The 20,069-nt window shown below is 36.6% G+C and overlaps 1 protein-coding gene across 1 annotated transcript in view; it reads right to left on the bottom strand.

Annotated features, from left to right (window-relative positions):
• The window catches only part of igsf9bb (immunoglobulin superfamily, member 9Bb), a 160,772-nt gene that overhangs the window by 68,017 nt on the left and 72,686 nt on the right, over window positions 1-20,069 (bottom strand). Inside the window, exon 4 of the mRNA XM_073824629.1 lies at window positions 10,924-11,075. Coding sequence (XP_073680730.1) covers window positions 10,924-11,075 — 152 coding nt within the window. The remainder of the gene's footprint in view (window positions 1-10,923; window positions 11,076-20,069) is intronic.

Genomic DNA, 20,069 nt, shown 5'->3' with positions numbered 1-20,069 from the left:
ACATGTATAAAAAGTCTTTAAAAAATCCTTTACTCACTTTTGAAAGCAATTCACTGCCAATCATAATCTCATGGGAAATATGTGACCGGGTACAACTAGTCTTGGAACAGCATAACAGTTCTGCCGCTCTCCGAAGACAGACCTGACAGGTAAGGGACTCGATTGAGCATCTTTTCTCCCCGGCCTGTCAAGAGCTGGACGGTTAACGATACATGAGGGTCACTTTACTTCTGCCGGCCGAGCAGGCGAAGAGTACTTTGAGGAAAAAAACGTGCGAAAGTAGAGACAGATGACATAGATTCATGGTAAAGTAAAGGCTTTGCTAGGGGGGCTCTCTGATGAATTATTCAGCGTGGTGTAATACCAAGACCTACTAGCAAGCATCATCATCATCACAGTTCATGTGATATCAAGCATGCATGCGTGACTTTCTCCTTAGAAGACTTACACACACCTTGAGGCAAATATTTCTTCTAGTTTGGATGTTAGACTTTGGTTTTTGATTTGAAAAATCTCAAAACATGTTCACTGGTATGAGCCAGTTAACTAATGCTAAAACTATGAAAAACTGTTTTTAGTATTTGAAATAAAGCTGGGATAAAATAAAATTAGACATTAGATAAATATTAGACAGATAAACTTCCAACAACTGAGGGACTCATTTGCAATTATTACAGAAGGTTCAAACACTCACTGATGCTTCAGAAGGAAACACAATGCATTCAGAGCTGGGGGTGAAAACTTTTGAATTTGAAGATCAGGGTAAAATGAACTTATTTTGTCTTCTGGGAAACATCTAAGTACCTTCAGTCGCTTCTGAAGGGCAGTACTAAATGAAAAAAATATGACATTTATGTAAAATAAGAAAAATGTATACATCTTCATCCTGTTCAAAAGTTTACACCCCCGGCTCATAATAGTTTGGTTATTAGACTATGAAAAATAGTTTTTGGTATTTGAAATAAAGCTGGGATAAAATAAAATTAGACATTAGATCAATATTAGACAGATAAACTTAAAGGGATAGTTCACCCAAAAAAATACGATATTTTGGATGAAATACTCAGCTACATTTGAATGGTCACCAATTTAGAAATATGCCTTTTATTGTAGTTACAGTTAACAGATCATGCTAACCAGCCAAACCTTGACCCCTTGACATGAACATATACACTCTGTCGCTTTTACAAACTGTGAACACATTTGCCTTCAAATGGGCAGCGTGAGGGTAAGCGGCTCATTTACTCAACAAACGCCAGCAGCCTGAGACTCCGCTGTGGATCCTAGACTCCATAATTACGTTAATTACACAGATGGAGATGCACGACCAGGCTCCGGCAGACCCAACAACAACACACGTGTCTAATAAATCATAACACCCCACTTCAGAGTCAATAAAAAACATTACTTTGATTGATACATATTATTAAGCATTATTCAAAGACTCCACCCCACCTTCCATTCATAAATAACCCTGATATTCACCAGCAGCCATATCACCCTGTAGCCCAAGACTGGTCACCCACTCAAGCTAAGCAGGGTTGAGCTTGGTCAGTACCTGGATGGGAGACCTCCTGGGGAAAACTAGGTTGCTGCTGGAAGAGGTGCTAATGAGGCCAGCAGAGGGTGCTCACCCTGAGGTCTGTGTGGGTCCTAGCACCCCAGTATAGTGACGGGGACACTATACTGCCAAAAAGCACCGTCCTTCGGATGAGACGTTAAACCGAGGTCCTGACTCTCTGTGGTCATTAAAAATCCCAGGCTGTCTTTCGAAAAAAGAGTAGAGGTATGACCTCGGCATCCTGGCCAAATTTGCCCATTGGCCTCTGACCATCATGGCCTCCGAATCATCCCCATATTCCAATTGGCTTCATCACTCTGTCTCCTCTCCACCAGTAAGCTGGTGTGTGGTGGGCGTTCTGGCGCACTATGGCTGCCGTCGCATCATCCAGGTGGATGCTGCACACTGGTGGTGGATGAGGAGATACCCCTGACACTGTAAAGCGCTTTGAGTGTCTAGAAAAGCGCTATATAAATGTAACGAATTGATATTGGCTAAATAAATCCATGGCTTGATCCATCTCTTTTTAAGGCGTCACTAGAAAAAAATTGACGTTGTTCTGTTGAACCTCTGAAATATGTCACATAATGGAATTAAAACAGGTTTTACATTGGAATTCATGACTTTAAAGGAACATTATTCTGGTTTGTTGTCAATAAAGTGGTACTTTAGCATCATCGGGGGAAGTCCTGTACATTTGTCTTTTTTGTCTGATTAGGGGTTCAAGCGCGTAGCACTGAAACCCTATTGTACTTGTTAAAATGGCCAAGGATCAGCATTCTCCGCAGTAAAAGTGATTGGGCAGACAAAACCATAAGTCATAGAGGGATGGAGGGATGGTAGTACTCACAATGTCTACAATATCACCCAATCAGCCTGACGGGGTGCTACAGCGATCAAAAGTATGAAGTCACTCATAACCTCTAAACTGTTAGTCGCAGACTTAAGTGCCTTATATCGGATTTGACTGTCTGTCACCCTATTAAATTATTTTGGATTTCTTTTAAAACCTGCTTTTGTGAACTAGTCCTAGTTTTTTCACCCGACCGGAAGCAAACCAGTGCAAAATGAAAAAAGTTAAGCTTTCAACTTGCCATCGCAACGGGATGCCAAAACGTTTGTAAGGGGCGGAGCCACTTTTACTAAAATGCCTATAACTCTTGAACAGAAAGAAAGAGTTTGGCCACTTGGCACTATAACAGAGAAAAAAAACTATTGACTTGAAAATTGGTATGCAGTATCTTTGTCCAAAATGCCACAAATGTCAGATCTCAGAAAACATGACCATCATGGGCCAATGACTTTTGAGCACTTATTAGACAAGGTTAATAGAGGTCAACTGGAACAAAACCTACTTTAGCGAACTAGTCCTAGGTTTTTCGCTCAACCTCAATATAAGCACTGCAGCACGATTCTCTGGACTCTTTAGATCATTATTATCAAAAAAATTATGAAGTTTACCTTTGGGCTGCTGTAACAGGGTCATTTTCAAAAGGGGCGTGGCCAAATATACCCAAAAGCATATAAATCCTAAACAAAAACTCAAACCTTCACAAAACTAGGCGAGCTCATGCGACATGATACTAACCAAACATGCAAAGTTTTATGGAGACCATTTATGGAGACTACCGTAGGTGACACTATAACAGTCATAACAGCTGCACTTAAAGTGCTTTAAAGCATTTTAGCCGTATGAAAATGACATTTAGCAAGCCTGTAACCACCTAAATCAATTATTTTAAAAAGCAAATTCAGGTAATTTACCTTAGAAATATTTTGTTTTTTAATGATTATGACTGTTATTTTTTTAATGATTATGACTGTTATAGCTCTAGCTGTGGTCCGATCTCTTTAAAAACTTTGCATGTTTGTTTAGAATCGCGTCGGATGTTCTGAGCAGGTTTCGCAAAGATTTGAGGCTTTGTAGGATTTTGGGCAGAAATTTGGACAGGCCCCTTTTCTAAACAACCCCATTATAGCTTCCCAAAGGGTACATTTTAAACAGGCCCACCGAGTTTCGTTCCAATCGGCCTTCATTAACCTTGTCTAATAGGTGCTCAAACTTCATTGGCCAGTGGTGGCCATGTTTTTTTTTTGAGATACACAAATGTCCTTATAGACACTTGTTGCACTTTGGACCAAGACCGCGCACAGCGGTCACGGTTTTCATAGGTATAGCCATTTTTCCCCCCTCTGATAGTGATAAGCGATAAGCGCTAAGCGATAAGCTCCGCAATTTTTGTTCTGTGGCCCCAGATTGAGCTCTTTAATATATGTTCTGAGTTTGGCAAAGATACCTCATTCCGTTCAGGAGTTATAGGCATTGTACTAAAAGTGGCCCTGCCCCTTTCAAACAAGCATCTCATTTTGGCATCTCTTTGTGAGTCGAAAGTTTGATCTTTTTTTGATAATTATTGATATTCACTCTCCAGAGAAACTTTCTGCACTGGTTTGGTTTTGATTGAGCGAAAAACCTAGGACAAGTTCCTACAAAGTAGGTTTTTCAGAGAGTCCAAAATACCCCCAAAAATTCCAAGGATTCCAACGACATGAGTCTCTTGAGTTATGACCAACTTCAAACTCAGGTCGATTGGGGCAAGCCTTGGTGACGTTGTTGGTGGTGTGAGAACTACCATCCCTCCAAGTTTCAAGTCTCTACGACTTACAGTTTGGTCTGCACAATCAGTTTTACGTAAAGATTGCTGATCCTTGGCCTTTAACAATTACAAGGTTTCAGCGTGTGGAAACAATGATTTAGAATAGTCACCATTTTGCTTCAAACACATCCTGCAAAAGCGCCAACAAATTGTAACCAGAATTTGTCTTCTTTCCTCTGTAAATAACATTAGCGATCTAATCAGTCAAAACAACACTTTGTTTTGACTGAACAAAGAGTTCGCCATCATTCAAATTAACAAGCAACGACTACCGTTGTTTCTCTCCTGATGTTATCTCACCTAACTTCAAAAGTGTTCAATCACTGAGTAAAGCTTGTCGCTGACAGGCTGTCATTTCTCTTCTGTGTGAGGAGATGGAGATCTCTCGATGGGCTCTTGTAAATCAAACTCTTTTCAGGCAGAGAACTGAGCCATCCATTCCTGTAGGAATCTATTCCCTTAGTCTTCAGCGAGCAGATGGTTTGTATTCAGGAAGCTTTTGATGGTTAGGTTTACAATGTTTGGTTTGCCGGTTTTGATGAGCCACAATAGATGGATCGCTTGTGTTTTTAGATGCTGTTTTTGACAAGGGAATCTAAAAGTCTGTTTTATATCAACGGCTCAATTGATGAAATATAAAAGACATCACTCGAGTCAAGAAATTCCACTAGTTTTGAAATACGAGGATGGTTTATTTGGTTCCTAATTACACAGCACTGTGAACATAACAGGCCCAAGGGCATAGTTAAAATGAGCACAGTTACGAGCACCGAGATGGACAGAGGGCTAGTGCTAAATGACTAGGGAATATGACAGGGTTGAGGGGGATTAATTAGCTCTTCCCACATTCCTACAGGCCGTGTGATTACCGTGTTAAAACTGCTGCTTGATTTCTCCGGTCTGACAGAGGAAGTTTAAAACATACAGCAGAGAAACTCAAAATGCTTTGCTTCAGGACACTTCCAGACAAAAGTATGGAAAGTGTGGTACTCTCGTGAACACACGTTAAAGACTGCACAAAAAGTGTCACATGGACTATTTTATTGATGTCCTTACTACCTTTCTGGGCCTTGAACATAGCAGTTGCGTTGCTGTCTATGCAGGGTTGAAAAAGCACTCGAATTTCATCAAAAATATCTTAATTTGTGTTCAGAAGATGAACGAAGGTCTTATGGGTTTGGAACAACATAAGGGTGAGTAATTAATGACAGACTTTTTATTTTTGTGTGAACTATCCCTTGCCGTTGCGCTTTCTCTGCATGTTACTTGTTTGCAGTTTAGACACAGAAGTTGCAATTGAATTCTGGTGGCGGGCTACTGATAACCTCATGAAGGGCTGGATTTGGGACCGTGACGATGGTAGATGGGACAGAGGAAGAGAGGAAGAAATATTGATAGAGGAAAAGAGACGACAAAGTGCCTTTGACCTGTCATTTCCACTGTCATCAAATATCCTGAGCCCTCACTGTGGCAACTCCAATCCTGTATTTGTGCAGAGAAGGATATCAATCAAACAGCACAGGAACTCTTCAGGATACACAGCACCAGGGATGTCTGTCACATACTGAAGTTTAATATATCACGATTTTCGATGCCACAGCAAAACAAAAGAAAACTTTAAAAGTTAAAAGTCAAAAATGAATACAAATACCAAAAAGCTAATTTGGCGAGTATTTCTCATTTAAGTAAAAATGACTTGTCTACATGCTTTTACATTCTCTATTAACTACTGTTCACAAACCCATCTCTTGGCACATGGCCACATAAACATCTCTTCTAACAAGTGTTGTCAATCGATTGCAAAAAAATAAAAAATAAAAACTAATTAATTGCACATTTTTGCTGAAGTTAATTGTGATTAATTGCGATTAATCGTGATTACTTCCACCTAAAAGTTTTCAAATATACTTTGACAACCTGGTCTCATGATGTTGGGACCTGTGTGAACTTTTTCACAATAAACGAAATACTTATCCGCCATGTACGTTTCATGACATATTCGATGTGAAATGTCCACTGAGTGGTAATAAAAAAGTTTTTTTTTTTTTTTCCCCAGAGCAGATAAACGTTTTATGTGATTTTTTGTACTCATCACCGCAGTTCTCACTTGAAATGCCCGTCGAGTGGCGCTATAACTCTAATGCTCCGTGATGTTTTAAAATAAGGTACCATCTGTACTAAACCTAAACCTACATGATAGTATGAACAAAAGCGTATGTGATGTAAAAACGCAATCGCAAGCATGCCATTTTACCTTGTTTTTCGATCTTTCATCGTGAGTCATGTTTTTCACGGAATTTGTACCCAAGGATTCCGCATCCAAAGACCAATTCTGTGCCGGTTGAACTACCGAGCAAACTTGTTACGTCCGGAAAGCGAAACACATGAGACTGTAATCATAGCTGTGTACGAAAACAATTGTAAGTACTCGCTGTTTTACCGCCTCGAGTATTAACTTCTGTTGGAAACTGCAGTGATATGTACTTATTAGTATGTATTTCGTGTCTTGCGAAAAAGTTCCCACAGGTTCGTTTTCATCACGAGATCAGGTAGTACTTTTACACTGCAATCATTTTTACAATTAATCTTCAAATTAATGTGGAAACAACATAAAGACAGTACATTTTTAATATTTGTTAAATAATTTGTTATGACTGAAGGTGAGTATCACTAATACCAATTTTAGTAATGTTTTTAGGAACCTTTTTTCCTAGTATTTAACCATTGACTATAGCGATTACAAATTAATTTCTAATTTAAAGGGATAGTTCACCCAAAAATGAAAATTTGATGTTTATCTGCTTACCCCCAGGGCATCCAAGATGTAGGTGACTTCGGTTTCTTCAGTAGAACACAAACAAAGATTTTTAACTCAAACCGTTGCAGTCTGTCAGTCATATATTGACAGTCAATGGGTCAGTGCTCAGGACAGTTGGACATTGCGGTGGTTCAGAGGTAAAAAAATTATATAAACACTGTTCAGTTCCTTGCACAGACCAATTGTTTCGTGTGTTAAGACCTCAATGTATCGTCACGAGCCGCAGGGTTTAATTTGGCTTTGTCTGTGTTTATTTTTTTGACTCTCAAAGCCATTGACTGCCATTATATGACTGACAGACTGTAACGGTTTGAGTTAAAAATCATTGTTTGTGTTCTACTGAAGAAACAACATAACCTACACTACCAGTCAAAAGTTTAGACACACTTCCCCATTCTTTTTAATGGGGAAGTGTGTCCAAACTTATGACTGGTAGTGTACGTCTTGGATGCCCTGGGGGTAAGCAGATAAACATCAAATTTTCATTTTTGGGTGAACTATCCATTTAAGTGAACTTAAAACAATCTTCACATCAAGCCATTAATCTAACCGTGCTCTTCAGCAAGTAGGAAATATACAGAAATTGAATGAAGAAATATTTATGTACTCTTTTTTCTGTTCTTTGATTAATAGACATTACAGCAGGTTATTTGGCTGCTATTACTTTAAGAGCTGCCGCTGCTGAACATAATGTGGATCTGACACGCGTGCTTATTGTTTCATTTGCGCTTTAACATGCTTGTTGGAATGCGCATCTGAAAAATCTTCAATCTTATGTGGTCACAGAGATGTTCTGCGACTAAATAAATGCACGTCTTGTCAAGAAAAAAAGAGACAGGTGCAACAGTTGTGAGTAGGGTGGCCAACCCTAGCCCTATTTGTAATGCCGTTAATTTTGACAGGGCTACTTCTAACACCTATATATCTCTAATATATAGTATAGTATACACTGATATGGCATCACTGAAAGAGAGAGCTGAAACACAGTTAGACATGACTCGATGACTACATTGACACTAATGGGTGCTGGACCACTGAAGTGCTGATATCTTCAATAGACATACTCACACACAGTCAGAACTGTCCCAGCTGAGAGAAAGTGAGTAGATAATAGCACAATGTTTTCTTCTCCCGGAGTCGATAGTACAAAAACGTATAATTTTTTCATCTGTCAGAGCGCTGGATTCTGAACATAGTCTCTGTCAAGTCATGTATAACTTCACTGTCCTGTTCTCTCAATTAAGTAACAGACTGACAGCGTGTGTTTTTGAGGCCAACCTTGGCACATTACTAGAGCATAAAACCATGACCTTAAAGTGCTAAACTGGTTGCTATCTAAGCAATCTCATGATGGCTTGATGCAAAATGAAGCATTAGTAAATGAACTAATAATGGACACTGTATTTTGTTGTAACAAATACTGTACATATTTCTGTGGTCAAATGAGTCTGAGGTTATGGCCTGATGTCAGTCAAATGTGTCAAACAAGCTATAACATCTGCTTGTTTTCATTTGTTTAATATATTTTTAAAGGATTTAAAAAAAGCCAATATTATGGTTTTTGCCACTGAATAAAAAAAAAGGTAATTGCAACTTTTTATCTCCCAATTCTGAAGAAATAAACTCACAATTACGAGTTATAAAGTCACAATTGTGAAATATAAGGTAAGAATTGCAGGATATAAACTAGCAATTCCAAGATATACAGCCTGAATTGCGAGATACAAACTATCTCGCAATTCTAAGAAATAGTCACAATTGCAAGATATAAGCTTGCAATTCTGAGAAAATATCTTTTTTCCCCTCAGAACTGGACTTTATAACTCACAATTCTGCAAATCCTGTAATTCTGACTTTATCTCTCAATTGTGAGTTTGCAATTGCAATTCTGAGAAAAAAAAATCAGAATTACGAAATTATATCTTGCAATTCTAAGAAAAAAAAAATCAGAAATTGGAAGTTTGTATTACGCAAATTCTGAGAAAAAAGTTAGAATTCCAAGATGTAAACTCGCAATTGCGAGAAAAAAGTTTGAATTTTGAGATAAAAAGCCTCAATTACTTTTACATTTTTTATTCAGTGGCGGAAACAAGCTTCCCCACACTATATTGACGTTTGTACTTCTACAAACCATTTCTATTTCAAATAAATGCTGGTCTTTTGAAATTTATATTCATCAAAAAATGTATGACACTTAATTAGAAAATTAAACCTTTTCACAATAAAAAGAAATGTGTCTTGAGCACCAAATCAGCATATTAGATTGATTTCTGAAGCTTTAAGTGACACTAAAGACTCAAGTAGTGGTTAGTGAAAATTCACAGGAATAAATTACATGTAAAATCTATTCAATTATAAAACAGATATGTAATTTTGCAATAATATTTCAAAATATTACTGTTTTTACAGCATTTATTTATCAAATAAATGCAGCCTTGGTAAATGTAAGAGACTTATTTTTTTTTAAAAACTTTAAATTAATCAAAATAACTAAATAAAAAATAAACTGCAAAAGATTGCCATTCAGAAACTGTCATAATCAAGAACTCATTGAATTAAACATAGAGACCATTGTTGCCAGATCTCACTAGAAAAATGAGTTAAAAAACGCTCAAAATAAGTGGCTTTTCACATCAAAAATAGTCAATTAAATATGCATGTAAATAAAGTTAATTTCATTCATCTTATATATTGTAGCATAAATTAGCATAACATATATGATGAAAAAGGCCACAAATAAAATGTCTTGCATTAATTAATAAAATTAATTTAATTTAAATGTCTACAAAATCATCCTACATCGCTGCAGAAGTACCGACCCAGTGTTTCGAAAGTGAATAAATGCTGATAATTTACTCACCCCATTGTCATCTAAGATGTTCATGTCTTTCTTTCTTCAGTCGCAAAGAAATTAAGGTTTTTGAGGATAACATTCCAGGAATTTTCTCCATATAGTGGACTTCAATGGGAATCAACTAGTTGAAGGTCCAAATTACAGTTTCAATGCAGATTTAAAGTACTCTACATGATTCCAGCTGAAGAAAAAGGGTCTTATCTATCAAAATGATTGGTCATTTTCTAAAAAAAAAATATTAATTTAAATACTTTTTAACCACAAATGCTCGTCTTATCACACTGGAAAGGTCACACAGAAGTACCGACCCAGTGTTTACAAAGCGAACCTGCAAATAAAGTCAAACGACCTTTACAAAAAAAAGGTAAAACAAAGATGTCGGACAATTTTGAAGTTGGAGGAGAAAATAAGAAGAGTTTTTTACCCTACCCTACCTTTTTGAAAACGAAGTACACAGACAAAAAGCTAACCCTGAGTGACCTTTCTAACGTGATTAAGCCATAGACGCACATCGCAGAACTAGTGCAAGATGAGCATTTGTGGATAAAAAGTAAATTAATTTGTATTGCATTGAAAATGGTAGATAGTTGTCGCTAGATAAGACCCTTATTCCTCGAATGGGATCTTGTAGAGCCCTTTGAAGCTGCACTGAAACTACAATTTAGACCTTCAACCTGTTAATCCCCATTGAAGTCTACTATATGGAGAAAAATCCTGGAATGTTTTCCTCAAAAACCTTAATTTCTTTTTGACTGAAGAAACAAAGACATGAACTTCAGGAGTCAGGAGACTTTTATTCTGGAAGTGAACTAATCCTTTAAGCAACACGTACTGCCATGATGAAGGCCAGTGTGATTTACACTACCGTGTAGAGGTTAGCCAATCATAACAGAGGGTCAGAGAGAGGGCGAAAAAATAAATCAGCTGTTTTTGTACAAGAAACTATATACTTGTCATAAGTAGACATCAGGGGGACAAACACTCCACTATTAAAATAACCCCCTAGTCATAAATTAGAGGTGTGTTTGCTCACCTTATACTTGCTGCTGTCCTGTACAGGGTCTCCCTCCCTGAGCCAGCTGACTGAAGGTTTGGGATTCCCGAAGGCCGTGCAGCTCAGAGTGATGCTGCCCCCCTCCTTGGCCTCTACATACTGCGGCGGCGTGTCCGTGAAAGTCGGGGGAGCTGTGACACAGAGAAACGATGTGAAAATTCCCTATCTGTTCTCCATTACTCCCTGAAATAAATCAGCCTGGCGATAACAAGGCAGGTTCATTCATAATAATATTAAGTCCTATGATATACGTGTCTTTTTCAGACCCTGTTGAAGTATGACTCAAGCCTCATCACTAATAGGAGCCATAGGAGTTCAGAAGGCCGTCGAAGCTGTTAGCTCGTACCTGTGAATAAGAGGGACTCCTGGTCATGGATCTGCCTCCTGCATACATATGCGGTCATTTATGAGCTCTTAGTATACAGTATATGAGCTCTCTGGCTGGCATCGCTCTCATTGTTAATAATTCTGCTCCTGCTCCATGGCTAGTTCTCCCCCAGCCTTGATTTAGTAGCTAAAATCGCACTTTCATTATCAATAAATCAGGATTGGGAATGGGTGGCCATGCCATCAGGCATCAAATGGGCTGCGGTGTGCCTGGATATTTCTATGCGCTGGACAGCACAGTACTGAATGACAGATCAGGTACAATTCAACAGTTCTTCATAGTTTAATATATGAAAGGTTCGATATTAGGTTCAAAATAACCTCTCCTACCATTGGTGGATGAACTGAGAACATTTATGATTACTTTAAACAAATCAACCACATAAATTCGAATTAATAGAAAGCAAAGCAATTAAATGCTTAGCCCAACACAAAGACTTTACAAAATTTGTGACAATTTACATCACTAAACAACTTTGCATAAATATTTTTTATTATTAAAATATTAAATATATTTAAAATGCATGAATGTTTTTACTGTAGTATAAATGTTCTGGAAAATGATAGGCTAAAACTGAAAATTCTGAAAACCCTAAACGGGAATGGCCTTTTAATAATTATTTATTATTATAGTTTTTTTATTGAACTCAATAATTTTAATGATACTAAATTTGAAAAATAAAAGCTAATAAAAAAATAAACTTTTATTGAAAGTAAAGCTAATAAATTGGACCGAAAATATATTAATATTAAATATCAATATATTGTTTTTATCAGTTCTGTGCAACAGAATCTGATTTAATGGATTGTTCTCTTTCAGCCCTATTATTATTATTATTATTATTATTATTATTATTATTATATTGCAAATAAGTAAATAATTAAATAATATGATGTCATTTTTAAAATTATGTTAAAAAACTAATTATGTTACATTTATAGCTGGAAACTAATATTTTATTACAATTTTATTATATATGTGTGTGCGGGTGTAAAATATATTTATATATTGTGTATGTACATTTTATGTTATTTTATTTTTTTAATATTTTATAGAAAGCCACTTAAATAGCTTTTAACACAAATTATATAATTTATAAATTGTAATATTACACATAATTAAAAAAAATGTATGTTGTCTGCGTGCCTTCTTGTTGGAGTGTGGTGTTCGGATCCCGGCACTCATGTCTTGTTGAGTTTCGGTATAGTGTCGGGGTTCGAACACTCACACTCCATGTTCTGTCGTGTTGCGGGAGCATGCGGTCTTGAGTTCCCTCGGGCCGTACGCTCTCCTATCATGTGGATTTGTCTTTTGTATTTTCTTGTTGTCTTGTGTTGTTGCATGCGGCTTGTGTTTTCGGCTGCGTGCTTTCATGTCATGTTTTGTGTGAACACTCAGCTTATGAGTTTTCTCATTAGCTGTGTGTTTGTGTCTTGTTTTGTTCAAGCACATGGCTTGTGATTTTGTATTGCTGGCCATGTGCTTGTGTTTTTGTTTTGTGTGAGCACATGACTTTTGTCTTGATTGGTTTCTTGTGCCATGTGCTCTCAAGTCTATTGTCTTGACCCCACCCTTCTTGTTTCCTGATTATTGGTAAATTTGCCCCACCTGTGCTTCCCTCGTTACCTGCTTCATTTGCTCCCTACTTATTCTCCTTGTGTTTGCAGTCCTGCTCCAGTTCTTCATCATTCGCGTCCTGTCGTGTCAAGCCCTACCTCATCCTGCCCAGCTGTGTTGTCAGCCAGCTAGCCTTTTCCCCCTCGGGGTAGTTTTTGTTATTCTTGTTTAATTTTTATTGATAATAAAAAAACCCATCTCCTGCATAATTGAGTCCTCGCTCTCATCTTTTTTCTGAACTTTGACAATTATAATTTAAATTATACTGAATTTGAAAAATATAAACCAATAAAATAACAATACTTTTATTGAAAGTAAAGCAATAAATTAGACAGAAAATATATTAATAACAAATATAAATATGTTATTTGTATTCAGTTCTATGCAACAAAATCATATTTAACTGATTTTTCTCTTTCAGCCAAAAACCAAAAATATTTTTCAGTTTTCGGCAGCTAAACCTTTTTTATTATACTGCAAATAAATAAATCATTAAATATTACATCATGTTTTTAAAACAAATTATGCACAACACTGAAATTCATAGCTGGAGAAAATATGTATATATTTTTAAATTTTTATCTATTTTTTGGAAAGCCACTTAAATAGCTTTTATTATTACAACAAATTATATATCAATTTATTATTACTCATTATTTAAACATTTTATATTACACATAATTACAGCCGGAGCTGTGTGTGTGTGTGTGTGTGTGTGTGTGTGTGTGTGTGTGTGTGTGTGTGTGTGTGTGTGTGTGTGTGTGTGTGTGTGTGTGTGTGTGTGGGTGTGTGTGGGTGTGAGTTTGAGTGTGTGAAATATATGTTTATATTGTATATGTATATTTGTATGGAAAGCCACTTAGATAGTTGCATGTAATTGTATACACCCACACATATATATGTTATAAAGCCCAGATAACAGAACTATCAGACATAAAAATGGAGTAAAGGGAGCATAAAGTGGCACCATACATGTTTCTCATGAGATTGTCTGGTTACATTGTGCGACTCAATGCATCTCCAGTGTGTGATAACTTGAAATGGGTTTTAGTTTTGTAACACTCGAGGGGGAATTATGTTGTGCTGCATGATATTTTATTCACAACCATCAAAATATGAGTGACTTCCATAATTAGTCATATTTCTTACTGTGTCTCCACAATTTTGTTTATTGTGTCTCTTGAAATTAATTTGGTGGTTACTCAATTATTTCTAGACACAATGAAAGACGTTTGAGCAGAGGATGATGAAGGAACACTAGGCAGAAACCTTTTTTTTTGTCTTAAAAGTGTTCAAATATTTAAGACAGCACTGAGACAAGAGGGTCATACATTACCACAAAGATCACAGAAACATCTTGCTCTCCAGATAAAGTTTTAGCGATATCTCTGCTCTTACAGAGACCCGGACTGAACCCTTCTCAAGCCAACCATCTATTATACATGACTCTAAATGTCAATAAAACCTGGCTGTCTGTGAAACTACCTTGAATCAGCTTTTATGATTTGAATTGGTCTGATTATAATACTAATTTCGATACCTTCTTTGCAATTTTCAGCACTCCAGTATTCTGCTTAATTAAAACTTAAGTGTTTTCTCTTTTTTTGAAGGAACTCCCAAGATCTGATGGCACATGACCAGAGTGCTGTAGGCAACATTTCTGAAGCCAGCCGCTAAGACATCTGTGCAAAACACGCCTCCATCTGCTGCGAGTCTGATTTACTGCCTTACACACTTTGACACACTGCTGACCTGTGATGTTGATTAAACATAAACACACACACACTCATAAATGCTGAAGGCACAGGCGCACTATAGGGTAATGAGGAGAATGTGTGTCCTTTATGAAAAAAACACCCTCGACTCATGTTTCATAGTCACTGAGAGCAGCTAATTGATATGGATGTCTAAGTTTGCCTTTGCTTTTCAATCTACATTCCCATTAGTGGCTAAACATTCAGGCGAATCCACTTGACATTAGCTAAATGCCTTCCACGGCACGCCAAATGGAAGGACAGCAACTGCCCGACACCTGCTGTGTATACAAATCACTGAGAATATGTCTAAGCAGATTGAAGTGCCCTGCTCCAAATATTATGTGTGATTTAGCGAATAATACAATGTGTTTAAGACTATCATTCTGTCGGTATGAAATTAGGATATGTTTGTGTGAAGGGATCATGAAAAGTGTTTCATTTTAGAGGTGGAGAAAGTTGGTATATTTGTTTGTTTAGATTTTGTCATCAAAAATGAATTTTGTAAATTATGTTTCATATTAAATGGACAGTTCACCCAAAAATAAAAATTACCCCATGATTTACTCACGCTCAAGCCATTCTAGGTGTATATGGAATTCTTCTTTCAGACGAATACAATCAGAGTTCTGTCCTGGCTTTTTATAGTGACAGTGAATGGCTGTTGATTTTTTTGAAGTCCAATAAAGTCCATCCACCTATCATTAAAAGTACTCCACATGGTTCTGGGGGGTTAATAAAGGCCTTCTGAAGTGAATTGATGCGTTTGTGTGAGGAAAATATCCATATTTAAAAATTTGTGGAAGTGACGAATGAAAGCGGAAGTGATGAATGCGGTGGTGACAAAAACGGAAGATACGAGCACGGAAGTGGTGAAAGCTGAAGTGACAAATGTGGTAGTGATGAAAGCAGAAGTGACGAACGCTGAAATGACAAAAGTGCAAGTGACGAACGCGCAAGTGACGAACGCTGAAGTGGCGAATGAGGAAGTGACAAAAGCGAAGTGAACGCTGTGAAGAATGCTGAAGTGACGAGCGTGGAAGTGACTAAAGCAGAAGTGACAAACATGGAAGTGGCTAAAGCAGAAGTGACAAAGCGGAAATGACAAAAGCGGAAGTGACGAACGCTTATGTGACGAGCGTGGAAGTGATGAAAGCTGAAGTGACGAACATGGAAGTGACTAAAGCAGAAGTGACGAAAGCGGAAACGACAAAAGCGGAAGTGACAAATGTGGAAGTGACGAAAGCTAAAGTGATGAACATGGAAGGGACTAAAGCGGAAACGGTGAAAGCGGAAGTGACGAATGCTTATGTGACAAACGCGGAAGTGGCGAAAGCTGAAGTGACAAAAATGTTAGTGACAAAAGCGGAAGTGACGAATGCTTATGTGACAAACGCGGAAGTGGCGAAAGCTGAAGTGACAAAAATGTTAGTGACAAAAGCAGAAGTGACGAAAGCTGAAGTGACGAATGTGGAAGTGACGAAAGTGGAAGTGACGAACGCAGAAGTGACAAATGAGAAAGTGACGGAAGCTGAAGTGACGAAAGTGGAAGTGAAGAATGCGGAAAGGAACAAAAGCTGAAGTAACCAATGCAGAAGTAACGAACGCTGAAGTGATGAGCATGGAAGTGAGGAACGTGGAAGTGACAAACATGGAAGTGGCTAAAGCAGAAGTGACAAAGCGGAAATGACAAAAGCGGAAGTGAGGAACGCTTACAGATCTGGCCATTAAAAATGCGTCTATTTTCACGCGGCAGCCTGCAATTCGGCACGCGTGGGCACGCGTCCTGCCGCAGCGGCTTTTTTAGATTTTTTTACAACGTTGTTGCACTTCATATAATATCCACCAGGTGGCGCAAGGAACAACATTCTGTAGCCAAACACCATGGCCAGCTCTAGGGGGCGTTGGTCACAAATACCAGTACAATAGTTCAATGATTCCTCTTTCCTGAAATTATGGTTCAAACCAATAGCAAAAAGATAGCCTATTCATAAGCAGGTGCAGTTGTATTGTTATTTTGTTTTCTTTCTTTGTTTTCCTGACGAACATTTATTAGACTGCATCGGAAACAGAAATGTTAATTTCGGTTATTTTATTTCTCCAACCGACAACTGACGTAAACCGCTAAATTCGTTTTCAGGGATTAATTATACACAAGCAAGAAGCAGCATAAACATCAGAACCTCACGTGCAGAGCTTATGCACAGAGAAAAACCCAACAAACCTATATATAATAATAAATAAAATAGGCCCACATAAGAAATATATGTTTTTCTTTTCTGAATGAATAATAATTTAACAAATTAATAAGTAGCAAGCCTATATGCAGAATTTTAGGCAATTTCTGTGATGCGCCCTTAAACCAGCATCTTGTTTCCATTTTTTTTTTTTTACAAATAGCCTACACGTTTTTTTTAATTTTTTTTTATTTTTATTGTGATTGTACACAAATAACAGAAATATGTAAAATATCATAGTTTTAAGCAATGCCGTACTCTTGAACGAGTATTGTAAGCTGTATCCACTTTATTAAGGGGAAAAAAATCAAGTGATCCTGACGGCGCCGCGGGCAGTTAAATTACTCGACCTCTTTCACCTTCAGAATAAAATACATTATATATTTCAGCGTTTTAAAGCAACATCAAATTAAGATATGCATGTTTAAGAGGTAGTTCGTCTTTTTCTTTTTCTAAGATACACAATTTTAGATACACTGACAATTAATTTGAGTAGAGACAGATAGAAATGGGAAGGATAAATATAAACTACAGTATTTTTGCGATTTTGGTGCTTAGAAATTTATTCTAAGCGGGCCGCGGGCGAATAATATAGTTAATATAGCGCGGAGCGGGTGGATGCGGAATAAAACCTCGTGGAAGCGGGACTGGAAAAGCACTTTGTTATATCCTATAGACTATTTAGATACTTCATCATCAAGCAAAAATTTATTCATAAGCAGGAGCAGTTTTATTATTATTTTCTTTTATTTTTTTCCTGTTGAACTTTTATTAGACTGCATTGAAAATAGAAATGTTAATTTCTGTTTTTTTTTTTTCCAAACGACAACCGACGCGTTTAGTTATTATTAACGACAAGATTGTGTTAAATTACATTTAAATTGAAACGTGGCTGTGACACATTAATAACAGTTAAATTCGTTTTGAGGGGTTAATTGTACACAAGCAAAAAGCAGCATAAACATCAGAACATCACGCGCAGATCTTATGCACAGAGAAAACCCAAAAAAGCTGTATGTAAAATAAATAAAAATGCCCATATGCGAAATATAAATTTCTTAATGAATAATAATTTAACAAAACGAAATAAAATAAAATTAATAAGTAGCAAGCCTATATGCAGAATTGTAGGCAATTTCTGTGACGCGCCCTTGAACCAGCATCTTGTTTACATTTTTTTTTTTTTTACAAATAGCATACACATCTGTTTTTTCGTTGTGATTGTACACAAATAACAGAAATATGTAAAATAGCATAGTTTTGAGCAATCCCTTACTCTTGAACGAGTATTGTAAGCTGTATCCACTTAATTAAAAGGGGAAAAAAACGTGATCCTGACGGCGCCGCAGGCAGTTAAATAACTGGACCACTTTCACCTTCAGAATAAAATACATTATATATTTCAGCGTTTTAAAGCAACATCAAATTAAGATATGCATGTTTAAGAGGTGGTTCCTCTTTTTCTTTTTCTAAGATACACAATTTTAGATACACTGACAATCAATTTGAGTAGAAAGGAATAGAAATGGAGAGGTTAAATATAAACTACAGTTTTTATAGAGTTAAAAATTTATTTATTTATTTATTAGTATTATTACTATTATTATTTTGATTTGTTTTTGCGATTTTGGTGCTTAGAAAATTTATTCTAAGCGGGCAGCGGGCGAATAATATAGTTAATATAGCGGGAGCGGGTGGATGCGGAATAAAACCTTGTGGAATCGGGACTGGAAAAGCACTTTATTGTTATATCCTGTAGACTATACTTCATCATCAAGCATGGGCGTCGGAAGCAAAATAAATGTGGGTGGGTCCTCCCCCAGAAAAATAAATACTTTAGTATATGCCATTTTCTGTAGTCTGGTGCCTTTTATTTAATGTTTTTACACAATGCAAATACTCCATATTTACAAATATTACAAAAGACGGCTATACTGCAACATTTTCAGTGGCGTAAGTGATAATACGAGTAACATATCGTTTTTGACGCGGGAGACCCGAGTTCGCATCCGCCTTTTGGTGAAATCATTTTCGAAATCGTCTCCCTTTTCACTTATATCATATCGGAAAGGCATTTGTTTATTAGTTAATTAATGAAATAATTGAAAAGTTGAAATAAAGTATCAACTAGGGTTAGGTCACCTACCGTAAGTGTATCTGAGCACTATACTTTTAGGAGTGTTAATAATTAATTTTATTATTATTGTTATTGTTATTGTTATTATTATTATTATTATTATTATTATTATTATTATTATTATTATTATTGTCTTTAGATTTGTTCTTACATTTTGATGCCGTACATTATTATGACGCACTGCCCATGCAGTTTTTTTTTTTTTTTTTCTTTTTTCTTAAAAACTAATTGAATTGAAAGGGAAGAAACCCATGTAGATTTGGCCTAATGTCCATAAATACTAGCCTAGTATTATATCCTAATATAGAAAATAATTTAGACAAATAAACAGAAGGCTCACTTTTCAAAACAATAAAGCTTAGCCTATATGACTGACAACGAATACAACAATTGTTAAGTATCAAATCGACCAGACACCGAAACAGTTTCTTTCCTCAGGCAATCCATCTCATGAACACTTGATCGTGCAACATACAACACTATACATTCTTTATTCATTTTTCCGTTATTTATTTAAAGCACATACTTACTTCTATTCAAATGTCTTTGCTATTTTTGCACATTGTCTGTCTTGTATACCTCTATATTGTTATTTTTATAATATGTATCGTCTTGTCACTGTCATTCTGTAGCACTGTGGAGCTCTGTCACAAAAACAAATTCCTAGTATGTGCAAACATACCTGGCAATATAGCTCATTCTGATTCTGATTCTGATTCTGAAAAGTGCTCCAGTGAGTTATGCAATTTTTTTCCACCTTTTTTTCTTTTTCTTTTTTTTTTAAGTGGAAAAGTAGTTCTTCTATTTCGGAGAAGTTCATTAAGTCTGTCTCTTAACAGCTTCCAGTCACGAACTGCGGGTTGAATCTCCGACCAACGATCAGTAAAAGTTTTTTTTTTATTTTTTTTATTTTATTTTTTATTTTTTATTTTTTATCTTTAAACAGCTCCGATTTACATCATTTTAGCCTGGAACTAGGCTTAAGTCTGTTC

The sequence above is a fragment of the Garra rufa genome, chromosome 19 (genome assembly GCF_049309525.1).
Source record: "Garra rufa chromosome 19, GarRuf1.0, whole genome shotgun sequence".
Classification (NCBI taxonomy): Eukaryota; Metazoa; Chordata; class Actinopteri; order Cypriniformes; family Cyprinidae; genus Garra; species Garra rufa.
This window is presented reverse-complemented; position numbering and strand designations above follow the sequence as displayed.